This window comes from Dermacentor andersoni, chromosome 2 (genome assembly GCF_023375885.2).
Source record: "Dermacentor andersoni chromosome 2, qqDerAnde1_hic_scaffold, whole genome shotgun sequence".
NCBI classification, from domain to species: domain Eukaryota; kingdom Metazoa; phylum Arthropoda; class Arachnida; order Ixodida; family Ixodidae; genus Dermacentor; species Dermacentor andersoni.
In genome coordinates, this window is record NC_092815.1 from 24,977,450 (window position 1) to 24,992,152 (window position 14,703).

The 14,703-nt window shown below is 44.0% G+C and overlaps 1 protein-coding gene across 1 annotated transcript in view; it reads right to left on the reverse strand.

Annotated features, from left to right (window-relative positions):
- LOC126542578 (kin of IRRE-like protein 3) overlaps positions 1-14,703 on the reverse strand; it is a 233,905-nt gene that overhangs the window by 121,571 nt on the left and 97,631 nt on the right. The window contains exon 2 of the mRNA XM_050189718.3: positions 14,195-14,366. Within this exon, the coding sequence (XP_050045675.1) occupies positions 14,195-14,218 (24 nt within the window). The 5' untranslated portion in view covers positions 14,219-14,366. The remainder of the gene's footprint in view (positions 1-14,194; positions 14,367-14,703) is intronic.

The following is a 14,703-nucleotide window of genomic DNA, read 5'->3' on the forward strand; positions in this document are numbered from 1 at the left end:
CCAGATATTGTTATTCTAACGGAAACGCGGTTGACCAACGCAATATACGACACTGAATTTGTCCCACAGGGTTTTAGTTCGCTTAGGAAAGATCGCGGCACTGAAGGTGGTGGCGTGTGCATTGTTTTGAAGGCACCTTTAATTGTGCAAAAAATGCCTGATGTGCCTGTCTAATACAGAATGCATCTATTCCAAGGTTTATTATGCTAATGTTGGATATGTTTTGGGAGCAGTGTGCAGACTCCCTGCATCTACCATAACCGTTCTAGAGGAATTACGGGGATACATGTACAGATATGTCAACTCCGGTGATCGAACTATTTTGGCAGGAGATTCTCGCTTGGCTAATATGAACTGGTCCTCTATTTCGCCTTCGAGTGAAATCTTTTGCAGGCAGTCGGAGAGCATACGAGGGTGCAGGGTATGTCTAAATCGATTCTAGATCCTTTTTCTTTCTTAGTGGAGACAGGGTTCCTAAAGCACACTGTGACGTAGTTCTTGGCATTCCTGATCACCGTGCTCTGTTATTTCATGTATCTTCTGCCTCTACAAATAAAATCCGAAAATCTTCTATGTTCCTAACTTTTATAAAGCAGATGACGAGTCAATGATAGATGTTCTTTCTTTTCATTTTGATGGCTTTGCCAATAGTACTGATAACATACACATTCTTTGGCACCAGTTTATACATATTGTGAACAGCTGTATGCGTTGTGCCAAATATTGTTAAGAAAACAAAAAGTAAGAATCCGCGGATTTCGAGGGAGACACTGAAATTACGGAGGTGGCTATAGAGACTTAAAAAGAGAAAATCTTGCTCCAACGCATCACATTGTGAAAATCAAATTGGGAATCCATTTCAAATTAATATCCAATTTATTTAACGACCACTTCAAATCTGTTTTTGCAAAAGATGATGGTGCCCTACCTTTTTTGATGTCGCCTTGCCACGCATGCTTGACCTGATAATCTCAGAACAAGATATCTTCAATATGCTGTTAAAAGTGAACATGAAGAAGTCACCGGGACTTCGTTCCTTTAAATGTAGGCCGAGTGGGTGTCTAAGTATTTCCACGTTTTATTTAAGAAATCATTACGTGACGGTGAACTACCGATTGAATGGGTTACAGCTAGAATCAAAGCCTTACATAAAATTGGAAGGAGAAACAACATTAACAACTATTGTCCGATATCATTACCATCCACAACTTGCAAATTACTAGAGCACATTATGCATAATCAAATGCTAAATTTTTTTTTAATAACCATAATTTTTTAACCAAATATTAACGCGGTTTTAGAAAAGTATTCTCGACGTGTACTTAGCTGCCAGAAACAATCCACGATTTCGCAACATCAGTTGACAGTGGTACACAAATTGACGCTATCTTTACGGATTTTTCGAAGGCATTTGACAAAGTTCCTCACAAGAAACTACTCTGTAAATTGCATGTTTTTCAAAAATAATCATTTAACTAAATGGACCTCTGTGTACCTTACCCACAGAAAACAGTTTTTTTAACAACTTATCTGCATCAGTAACGGCGGATTCTGGAGTACACCAGGGTTCGGTGTTAGGGTCACTTCTGTTCCTCCTATGTATCAATGATATCGTACGAGATTTTCCACTTCGTAATAAAATTTTTGCCGACGATTACGTATTGTACTCCGAAATTAATACCAAATTGGATCAATTAGTCCTGAACAGTGCATTTCAGAAGGTTGTTTCTTGGTGTCGTGAAGGGCAGATGGTGATCAACGCTGAAAAAAATTTTTTCATGACAATAACTCATAAAAAGAAACCTTTGCACTTTGATCACAGTATTAATAACACTTTCCACTCTGAAGTTAGTAACTGTAAATATTTAGGCCACTGCATTTTGAGCGATTTCAATCGGAATACTCATATTAATAATGTCACTGCAAATGCGAACCATAAAATATTTTTCTCAGGCGAGCACTTAAGCTTTCCCTCCCTTCTTTTTAGATTACGCTGCAATGATGTGGGACCCTTTTACAAAAATTAACATTGCCAGGCTAGAACAGGTAAAAGGAAAGCCGTGCGTTTTATTTATAACACATTTACGATAATTTCAGTTACACAGCTTTTAAAGAGGGCTAATATTTCTTCCCTGGCGCAAGAAAATTGTGAGCGATTGAAATTCTTATATCAACTAATAAATGGGCAGTACAAGATTGACATAACGGAAATGATATCCTTCTCTTCCGGATACGCTACTCGGCAAAGAGACGATATCACTATAACTCCCTTCTCCTCGTGTAGCAACTCCTTCAACTATTCATTCTTCCCGCACACAGTAGTGGACTGGAACCAGCTGAAAAGCAGCGTCGCCTCTGCGCCAACATTAACTTCTTTCTTATGTTTACAGTGACATTATTTTGTTTGTATCATGTTTCCAGTGACAGTGTTTTACTTCCTTGGTGTAACCTTGTGTGTGCGCAACATGTATGCTCTGTAGTATTGAGTGTTTAATTAACCTGTGCATTTTTCTGCACATACCATCGTATTAATCAAGCATGTATCATCCTGCTAAAATCATCGCATGGCGATTGCAGTATTTATAAAATAAAAAACAAAGCAAAAGAAAAAAAAACGTGCGATGCTTGAGACAATATTTGCAGTTGCTCAACAGCGCTACGCCGTACACCACCGAAACAGGACGCAAATGTTTGAGTACAACACGATTACAAAGTCAATATAGAGGTGAATGAAGAAACCGTAGCACTTAAATATTGCCGTGAAACCTGTCCGAGTTTGACGAATTTGTTTTATTGCCGCAAGCACGAAGGGCCGAAAAAAAAAGAAAATTTCGCATCCTCAAAGACTGTCGTTGTGTGGGTCCCACTATTTTCCCGAAGCCTCTTATAACCAAAGAGGTCACGTCGCTTGGTCGTGCTCGACAGACCATAACAAGATCACGTCAGCAACCCTGCGCAAAGGCACGCATTTGATGTTGTCATAGAACACGCCAAACTTGCTTCTTTTGAGCTGAATGATGCACCGGTCGAACACACGAAACCTTGAACTATTGTGCTGGTTGCGTGCAACGAAAAGCGAATTGTTGCTCTATGACAAATCGCGGCGAAAGTGCGCATCGCCCAGTTGTTCTTTTGTGCTGAGCACCCTTCAAACCACCACGGAGGAACTCAGTGCCAAGAAGGAAAATTACCTTTTAAGTCTGGCAAGAGAAAAGCCCTGATTTTTTTTTTTAGACTGGCATCTCAGTTACGCTCATAAGGTTCCTTTTATATTAGTACGTTTGCTTGAGTTATACAAGCTGCTTGTTTTTTCGTGTACATCACCTTACTTGTAGGAGTGATTAAACTAGCGATTTTGTACATTACGCCATCATCTTGTGACCGTCATGCCCCTTAGAGAACGGTCAGATTTTCTATGTGCGACGTGACACATATTTATCACGATTATGACTGTGAGTGTATTAACATTTCACGTTATTTTTCAAACCACGAGACGTGTGCCTACGTTACAAAGCTGAAAGAAGTCGTCATTCAAGGATGATTTTTGCTTTCAAATTTTCTCGAGAACAGCGCTTTTATATTTATTTGTCGCCCCATTTTTCGTCTCATCTGTCTCATTTCAAAAAGAGTATAGCTGGCGAAAGTCTAAGGTGGCTTCTTCGCGAAAAATATCGCGTTCTTTCTACACGCAGAAGCCGACAGCTCCTCGTCCCCAGCAATGGCTGCAGAAGCAAAAAGAAAATCAATGCATATCTTGCTTGTTGATAAAACCAAGGACATCATTGCCGCCACCTGAATGTGGAATGAAGCATCGAAGAGGGAAATAAAAAAAAAAAAGTAGATTTATATTGGCTACATGTTCACAGTACCATACTAGGATACTTTGAGAGTCGATTTTTCTTAGAGACCTCGGGCTTATTTCTGCAAACAATGAACTAAAAGTTTTACCAGTTGGTCTAGGAATAAATTAACATGCAGCCAACCAAGCAGATAAACGCTTATACTCTACTTCATACATGGCAGGAAACGATACGGAAGCGACACAAGTATATATAGCTTTTTTCATGGAAGTCTCACTCTACGCGTTTGCAGTTCAGTAGCCATTGTTTATATTCAATAGTTTTACGAAGTACCTACGTCCCATATTAATGCGATTAGCATGATTTGGGCACTTTCCCCTGTGTGCGGTATGTCTCTATGTCTCTACGTCCCCATCTACCCTCCTTCCCAGCAATTTGAGTCACTAGGTAGTCCATGGTCAAATAAGTAGAGTACAGGGCTGCTGTGCTGGGGGAACTGGGATCAATACCAACCGTCGGACCGACTGGGTCCCTTGGTGCGTAACTGTGGGGCTCTTCAACGAGTCTATCTGCCGTGAACTTGGGTTACTGGGTACGAGCCACTGGATATGTGTTGCTGTTCAATGACCCTTTTACACTCAAACTTGAGCAACAGGGTACTTTCCACTGGATTATGTGCCGCTCTTCAACAAACCTCTTTGACGCCGACTATAGGTATGTGCAGCCATTCATAATAATTATTATATAAAGCATATCATCAACAACTGTCCATTAACCGTAAGTTAGATTGCTAATAGCATTAAATACGCTAACCATGTCTTAAGGATAGCTGCACCGCCAGTTTTTATAGCTACAATATGGTGACGTAAGGTTGCCTCAAATCACGCATCATTTGGGCAACTTCGTTTTTCCAGTACGTAACGTATACTCTCTGCTCGCGAGTGCAAGCGGTGTGCTGTTGCCGCTGGTCGCAGGAACGTGTCACTCCGCTCGTTTGGCGGTAAGTAGGTTAAGACCTGGCGGCGCCTTTCATTCAGGAATTCCGTGATGTTATGCGGAGTAAAAGTATAATACATTTTATAACATCATACCACAAAATGCATGTATATGTTTTTGTTTCAGATGTGACGTACCATTTTTTAGTCACAAATGCAAGGACAGAATAAAGTTCCTCGAGCCTTCGTAGCATTGCCGGCTATGCATAAAACGGAGTACAAACATGAACGAGCGGCACAAATCTTTAGGGATACCGACAAGCAACGGCTGTACGTTTCCACCGTGCGACCACCAAAACGATACATATGATTCAATGCTTGGACCTCGATTAAGCCTACGTGTACCGTGGCGTTCTGCAATAATGCCCTCAGCGCATACGGCAACGACATCGTATGAAGGCAGCTTACGCCATCTTACGCGAAGTGAACCCGCATGCTTTCGGGGAAAGAGGAAAGAAAAACCAGAATACAGTGAGAGCCCATTTGTTCACCCTGAAACATGGCAGTCGAGATGCGATAGTTTTAATTATCCTGCCTACCAGACGCTGTAACGAATGTTCGGCGCGATCTTCCATTTGATAACGCTGTCACAGGCTGTGCCCCAGAATCAGCGCCGACACTTTCAATTTCTACTTTTCCGCGCCGACGAGAATGTAAATTCTAAAGAGTAGAAAAACAAGGTCCCGTGTAATGAGCATAAGAAAGAAAAGATAGCAAAGAGCTCGCCTGGAGGCGGCAGACAGTGAACCAAGGCTCGCTTAGACACATCGCTTTCCATCCAGCCCCTCCTTTTCCATTTCTTCTTTTCTTGCATCCCCGTTAATCTTTTCTCGCCGCTTACCCGTGAGAGAACGGAACTGCAACGCGGGGGTGGCGACACGAGCGGAGGGACGAGAAGGAGCTTGCCCACTTTTTTCGGAGGGCTGATCCGGATCGACCGTGTGCTGGCCCCGTGGCAATTAAGGGAAGTGTGCCCCGTCCTCATTAATTAAAACCAATCAATGGAAGCAGGCCCGCAGCGTGTCACGAGAAATCTATCTTGAAAGTTACTACGAGAACTACTACAGTCATATCACAAGAAACCAGCAAACAATGACACCATGGACAGCATAGGGGAAATTACTTTCAGTTCTTAATCGGGCTAAAGAAACGATAAATAAATGGAAATGAAAGTGGATGAAAAAGGAACTATATACACATACACAATCAAACGCATAAAACATCTCAATGAGACAAATGACAAATCAACAAGAAATAAATGTAAAATCTTATATACAAGAACTACAGGACAAAGTGCGCAGAAAGGCTTGAAGAAGGTATAACGAGCAAAACAAGCAACACGGCGGTCTGCGAACAGGAATAGCTAAGAACTCAGCTACATTAATACCTGGTTCATATGTTCAGTTATACTAAATGTACGATATACACTGCAGCAGCTCCGACTACCATGTAGTCCGTACAGCTGCTCTGTCACGACGCTGCAAATATTCTTCGTTTACTGCGTAGTTTCAGGGGGCACGAGAGAAAGTGCCCGCATGTATGAGTGTTCACAGCAGCTAATAAAGCTTATAAGCGTGGCTCGTAAGTAGCAAATTTAGTCGTTCTTATTGAGATAAAAATAAACAGAGATGCAATCGTCTCTTGCTGTAGATAATTCTTAAATTTATTGAAGCGGACAACAGTCAAACTTATGCCATATATACAAACAACCTTTATAATTGATAAAAGATTCCTAGTAGACTTTACTGTTATGAATCTTATGGAACCAGAAGCCGCGCAGTTAAGGGAGCTCAGTGTTCAATTCATTTTCACTTATTAGGAAATCCTGATATGCAGCATCACTTTCTGGATGTCAGCGCCCAAGTTGAGGCCGAATAAAGCGCGTACTTATATTTTTGTTCTCGCAACAGAGACTTGCTCAAGAGCTGCAGGAAAGAACTACACGGGGCATCAGTCTATGCGGTCGTTGGTATTTTACATGGATATCGCAACAACTCGTGTTGATATCACTATTTCTGCTACGTGGTAATGCCATGAGCGTTTGCTGGCTTAGATTCTGTCGTTGCAATAAAGTCGAATATGTGCCGGATAGTTCAATATGTGCAATAGAGTTCGTAACTACAAACTGAATTCCAAAAACTTGGTCTTGTACAAATAACAAAATTTGCGGTGAACGCCACTAACTGTGCAAATTGAACATCAAAATGTGTCATCATATATTTTATAAACTGGACACGGTCCTCGCTGAAATGTTCGCCGCATTAAGTACAAGTAGGCTACTCCGCATAAAGTTCTGGGATCTCGCAATAGGACCCCACACATTGTTTTAACATTAATTCAAGGCTACAGAACAGGGGTTAATTTTGCTGCATACACCATCGGCTTACGACAGTGTGCAATACAATTAAGTTTGTTCACGTGCCTGTGACGAGGCTGCATGGGCCTTTTATATTGTTGAAATGAACATATAAGGAATTCACTCACCCTATGATGGCTACGGCTCCTCATTTTCACATAATAATAATGACAATAAGAAACATATTGTAAGAAGAAACGTCAAATTTTAGGAAAATTCAGGAACGGTATGAGCTAAATTGAGTAAATAGTATGACTGTATACATTTTTTGACTTTCATTCATCTTAACATGTTTACGAAAACGCCAGTAAGGGTACCTTCTAAAGAGTGTTTTCTGCGTAAGTTGTTTGTAGAACTGTTTAAATCCAGTAAAATATGCGCAATCCCGCACTCCGCGTGTGCAACGCGAACACAGATCACACTTGAGCTTTTGTTCAGGCAGGCATCTTTAATGACGGTTCGCCATATTCCCATAGAGGCCTTGACTTGAAGCCCTACCTTGACTCTACGGAATGGAGCACAGCCCCACATCTCAACTTGGAGACCAACTATCAGCAAAATTATGGAGCGTGAAAAAGTTCCACTTTACTATAGTGCTCATATAGTCCTTAGCGCAAAATTTCGCGCTTGAAATACGGGCCAATGCGTCAAGAAAAACTGCCAAGAATAGATGTGCTTGATACCATAACTAAAAATGTTAAAAGGCGATTCAAGTTTCAGTTGAAGTCGTTGAAAGACAAGTCTTCCTTATCCAGTTGGAGGCTAGATAGGGGCAAGTCACTAAAGCAATTTTTTTAAGGGGGTTTATGTGTCAAAACCCCGATCTCATTATGAGGCACGCTGTAGTGAGGAAAGGGGGGGGGGGGGGGGGCTCCGGGGGCACTTGGGGTTCTTTAACGTGAACCTAAATCTAAGTGAACGGGTGTTATCGCATTTCGCACCCATCGAAATGCGGCCGCCGTGACCGGGATTTGATCCCGTGACCTCGTGCTTAGCAGCCAAACGCCAAAGCCACTAAGCAACCACGGCGGGTGGGCGGAGTCAGTACGCACCACACTTTATCGCGTCACTCCTCGCGTAAGGCCAGTATAGGAGGAGTGTCAGACTTTTTTTTTTTTACAGCGTAAGCTGTTATGGGCTCATTCCAACAGCCGTTTCGGTTGGCGATGGTGTCCGCCGCCGCCAGGGTCCGGTGTCCATCGCAGCTATGTATCACCTTGCGCGCAAGAAGTCGAGATTCAAGTAACCGGCGTCGCAACACCCCCCGCGGGAACCAGTTGTGCCTCCGTTTTTCTGCACGGCGATTGGTCTCCTTGCCGTTGCCCTTGTAAACGCGAGCGTCTTGCGCTTTGCTTGTGTTTTTATTTTTCGTCAGCGCCGTTTTCCTCCTTAGCTCGCAGCTGGCTCTGCGCAGCGAACGTTGCACACTGTTTCCTGCGGTGTTGTGCTAGCGCTATGCCGTGCTGTAGCGAATATAAGTGCAGCAAGAAGCCTGAATATGGTTATGCAGTTTTAAAGCGAAAGCTCTACTAACCGCGTCGAGGCGAGTTTCGCCGTCGCTGGCAATTTCCCCTTTATTTGACCGCAGCTGCACCGTAGCCTTGGCAACGCATCATGTGACTCGCCGTGCCGAGCTCCACTGCCGCCGCCGGCTTGGTGCATGCGCTCACTGCAGCTGGGTCGCCGCCTAACCACGTGACTCGTCGCGCGCCTTGCTAAGAGGAGCACCGTGCTCGCCTAGTCTGAGCGAGCTTGGTCATAAATGAGAGCGAGGCAGGGCCCTCTTCTCTGAGCGTAGCGCGGGAGCTTTGAGCCGCCGTCGCCAAACGGCGTCTGACCACCCCGTGGATATTGCCCGGTGAGCTGCTTCACTGGAGAGGGTCCGGAATGCAACAGGCGTCGTACCGTCGAACGATGGGTGTCTACCCATGCCTAATCACAGTCATGTCTACCCACCAACCTAGGGACAGCCGTCCTACCTGACTTAATGATGATTGTATACCTAAGTATAATAATTACAGCTAAATCAAAGGTTAACCATGTGAAACGAAGACTTAACCAGGCTAAACCGAGCTTTCGATTTCTATATCCTGGGTTACCTAAGCTAAGCCGCTGCCAAGTGTTTATGATACCACAATGGAAAGCGTGACGGCTTGCGCAAGAAGCAGTGGCTGCACAACATTAGCCGAAAGAACTTTGTTCCGACAAAGAAAATTGTTTCGAGGTAAGGCATCCTTTTTATTGCTCGTGTTAAAGCATACCCTAATGCTTCATATCCTTTTTAATTCCTCCGGCCGGCTCATGAGCGTTTCTCGCGGCGACAATTAGTACATTCCATAAAAATGGGGGTGTTCTCAGTCTGATGAATATCCTGCTAGGACTTATCATCTCGCACGTCGTCAACTGTTATTCAGTTGGAAATACAACACTATAGCTTCTGCTTTCTGTTGTGAACAATTATATGCGAAGATGCAGCCTCTCGATTGCAATTTTTGTTATTGTTGAAATCCGTTGCCTGTTTTACGGAAAATCAAAATAGCGACTTGTAGAGGAGCTTTCCTTCCAGCTTACATTGATGTGTGCTTCAGTCACTTAGATGCAATGAGTGGAGGCGTTGAAATAATTAATGCCAAGTATACGGTGGCATTGCGGGTGATGAACGCTAGCTAGTCTACATTACCTTTTCCACCCACCGTGGTCGCTTTGTGGCTATGGTGTTGGGCTGCTAAGCACGAGGTTGAGGGATCTAATCCCGGCCAAGGCCGCCGCTGTTCAATGGGGGCGAAATGCGAAAACACCCATGTACTTACATTTAGGAGCACCATAGAGAACCCCGGGTGGTCAAAATTTCTGGATGCCCCCACTACGGCGTGTCTCATAATCAGATGGTGGTTTTGGCACTTGAAACCACATAATTTAATAATTATTATTTATTAAAATATGGAGCCAAGGAGAAAGAGCGTGCCGTGTGCAGCGCGCGCAGCTGACGCGCAAGGAGAATTGAGGAAGGCGCCGCCGGGAGGAGAGTGTCGCTACTTTCAAGTTACCAAGGGGTTTTAGCTTTCAAGACACACGAGCGCCGGCAACGTGTCCCTACGGCCTGCGCCAAAGGCGCCTACTACGGAGATGCCGCGGTTGTCTCCATAGAGTTTCATACAATAATTACTATAGGGAACTCTGGCACTAGTGTCCACGGGTGCTGCAATGGGAGCTGCTGTACCAGGATGGGATTTATGGGAAGTACATGGATTTGCCTAAGCTTCGTCCTTATGGCTGCAAACGGCTTTGTGACTTTGTACACTCGTCATTTTCAACAATGTACTGCGTAACAAACAAATAAACATTATTTAAATTGTTTGACGGCAAGATTCCAACACAGGAATTCTAGCACAGAATCCTGACATTGAAACCATTAGGCCACGGACGCATGCATCGACAAGCGATGTGAAACGAACTTATGAATTTATTGCGGGTATGCTAGTGCCTTGAGATTCTTGGCGCGTTTCGGTTTGGCCAACTCGACGAGCTCAATTGTTGCAGTTAGTAGAGATTGTGCATGTTTGTAGCGTCTTCTGCACTTCGCCTTCGGCATTGCGTCTTCTGCATTGTCGCCTTGCGTCGGCATCACGTTCCTGTACTGCGACATTCTCACTGCAGCATGATGTGTGCGTCCGCTTAGCGCTTTTGGAGAGCAGGGTTTCGAAGGCTGTTGGATTGCCGAGGCTGGAAGTTTCCTCCGGGACGCCTGGGAGCTCTCTCTACCAGGTCGGTGTCCGGAAACCTTCAACGCCCTCCGGCCAGAGATGATTATGGGTGCTGAAGAGTGCTGACGTTTAGCGAACGTACAATTAACATGGTTTATTTCACATTTTTGCCGGCATTAGGCCAAGAAGAAAAATACATACAAAAAGAAACCTGATATTGCAGCAAAACGTGCTCGGGGCTTGAAAACTCTAAGCAAAATCCTCTCTCACATTTCCGCACTTTCATTAACTTTTTCTCCAGCCGGAGCGCAAAGGAGCTTTTCCTCTTCTGGGTCGGAGACAATTTCGTTTACATTCTCAAGCATTTTCCTGTTCAAAAAGAAAATTACGATGTTAGCATCTTCTTTACCAGGTCTTGCTGCAATCGTCATGGTGCACTCATCAATGCACAACAGGAAGGCTTGCGTCGTCTTAACTTCAGACTTTTTTCGTAGTTCCGCGAAGTCTAGATGAATAACCTCAAATGGCGTGTTAGAATATTGTGGTATAACCATTTCTTGCGTCGGTTGGTTAAATTTTACTTTGTTAATGGGGCATTTATGACATGCTTATACATAGTTTTTGTTCCTTGCTTCATACGAGGTCATGAAAACCTTTTTGTCAATTTGACGTAGGTTCTCCCAAAGCCATCATGGCCTCCTGATTCAGGGCTGTCATGATAACAGTTCCAATACTTTTGGAACCAAGGAAGAAGGAACGGCAACTCGTCCATTTTTAGTACGTTGCAAAACCTCGGTTCCTTCCCATATCTTTGCAACATTTGCCTGTACATGATTGTCTGGAAGCAAAATGGCTAATCCTGTCATTGCATCCGCGTCCTTCATAGAAGCTTCTATGCGATGAGCTACTTCAAAATCAAATTACTGAAGTTCACCCACCCAACGAGCTATCTTTCCTTTCAGTTCGCCCATCTTCAATATGTACGTTAGTGCTTCATGGCCTATGTATAGCTTGAACTTTGCACTTTCCAAATATGAACGGAAGTAGCAGATGGCTTTAAAAACGGCGAGAGCTTCTTTTTCTGTCGTGGTATAGCTCATTTTAGTTTTGTTGAAGGTGTAGCTGTAGTATCTAACTACACGAAGTTGTTGGTTGGGTGGTCGTGATGTCTACGATATGCTTCAGGCGATTCAACTTCAACAAAAGCACGTTTTACAGCAAAATGAAATGATTCAAACTCTTTTCTCGGCTCTTAGTCTCAAAGAAAGCGTTCCCACAGAGGTTGAGGAACCTGAACCCTTCGATAGTTTGTCAGGGGATACAGAAGCTTGGATTGCGTTCTTTGAATACGCCTGTCGACAGAACGGCTGGTACACAAACGAAAGAAGACTGAAGCATATGCTCCCTTTTCTAAATGGCATCGCAAGGAAATCGTATGAGCTGCGTATCACGGTACATCAATGTGATGCATGGAGCCCGTGGAAGGAGAGCTTCATCTCGCCATTCCGTGGCAGCCCGCTTGAGCGATGGGAACAAGCTATATCTTATCGCTATAGGTCTAGAGCAGTGCTCGGGTAATTTCTTCGAAAAGCGTCGACTACTTCAACTTTCAGAGCCGCAACTTCCACTCAAATCTGTTATAACGCTCATAATGCATGGCCTACCTCGGGAATTGCAACGACAAATTCAAGCTGCAGCACCAAAAACTATGGAGGCTTTGCTGGAGTCACTTCAAGAGATCGCCTGACATTGGATGGAGAGACCGACCGCGTTGGGATGTCCGAGGGGCAGAAGCATCCAGAAACGGAGAGTTTCATGAACGGTTACCAAAAAACGGTTACCAAGCGGAGTGCATCCCAGGTCAGTTATATACGAGTGGTTGTGGCGAGCTACTACTGCTTCTAGACAAGATTTCCAACCACCTGGGAATGCTGGATACATGCGAATGTATTGTTTGATGTCCCTGATAGCCCTTTCAGCTAGCTCATTTGCTTCAGACATGTATGGTGCAGTCGACAGGATTGCTTCAAATATCACTATATGTATGTATTGTATATTGAAGAAATGAACATAAATAAAATTGTCTGACGGCAGGATTCGAATAGAGGACCTCTAGTAAACTAGCCCGATGCTACCACCATTATTCCACAAGCACATGGCCTTGCGGGTGGGATAGAACATCCTTAAGCATTACCCGCATACAATCCCGCAGGTTGAGCAACTTGGCGCGTTCGATTGCGATATCAAACCCGCCGCGGTGGCTTAGCGGTTATGGTGTTGCGCTGTTAGCACGAGGTCGTGAGATCAAATCCAGGCCGCGGCGATCGCATTTCGATGGGGGCGAAATGTAAAAACGCCCTGGTCCCGTGCCCGGAGGGCACGTTAGATGTGATGTGTTAATGTAGGCTGCCCATGCTGACAACATACTTGTCGATTCAGTTAATAAGCGAATGTTTCCATGTTTATACGGCCGATTCAACTACTATCATTACTTCGTATACCTGTCTACTAATCTGCTATAGCAATCTATGCTTCGCCTGTCGGACGAAACTGCGACTTTTTTTTATTTAGATGGAGATCACGCACTTTGTGGGCCGTTCTTATGCCCCGGCTTGCTGATGACGGCAGGGTCGCACAATGAGCCAAGTGATCTCGCAATAAAACGGCACCATTAGTAGTTGCCGGAAAGGACGCGAACCCCAGAATTTGAGAGCCATATCGCCTTACGTGGCGTCCGTAAGGGGCTGAGAATATTGGAAGTACAGCGCTGTGATTCGCACTGCATCCGCTAACCACTAGGTGTATGTGTCTTCTTCTATGGTGCTCTTTAAAGGCTGATAATAGAACAATTAGACAACTACTAGCCCTTCAGCTTTGCCAACATTGATTCATTATTATTGTTACGAGGTTTTCGCGCATGAGCATGCCGTTAAAGGACCGAATACAGAAAGAAGAGAAAGAAGACGGCAAATGCTGCGTGAGATGCTGTCAGCCATTCTGCTTTAGCAGCAGCCTGTAAATGTTGCAATATACGGTTTCGTCTCTTCCTCGTGTAGTCGTGAATTCCCGTGACAATACATATAATACACAGACACGACCAATTGAGCTAGACATAAGTGTTGCTGCTGCTGAAATTTAATGATAACTCTAGATCTCCGTGATACTCTTCACTGATTCATACGGAAAAGCTCAAGAAGTACTCCTCCTCTTCAGTACATGCATTCAAGCAACATTATCAGTGTTATGTGCAAGATTTGCCCGAAAAATTGCCGAGGGGCGTAGAATTCAAAAGCAGAGGTCACTTTTATATGGATCCATATTTTATAGATTGCCTCTTACCGTAGTCGTTGGATGGCGACGCATCCGCAAGGGATCGGTTCAGCGCTAGGTGGACGTGGGAAGGGCCGCTGGCTTGGCACTCAAGAGAGCGGTGACTCATGGGGAATCTCGGCAAACCTCAGACATGGCAGTTCGTGCGCAGGTAGTCAGTTGTTGGGCTGAAGACAGGGACCTGCGAAACACAGTGAAACAAATGAGCGTAGATTATTTTGGCACAAACGAACGGCGACAGTTACAAAGAAAATGAGCTATACTCATTGTGATTTAATACATGGTTCACTACACATTCTGGGTGCAAAAATTGCACAGACACTCATCAAATTAGAGAAAGAAGTAGCATGTGTCGCCTATGCAATATTCCGCCGTATGTATGTATGTATGTATGTATGTATGTATGTATGTATGTATGTATGTATGTATGTATGTATGTATGTATGTATGTATGTATGTATGTATGTATGTATGTATGTGTGTATGTGTGTATGTGTGTATGTGTGTGTGTGTGTGTC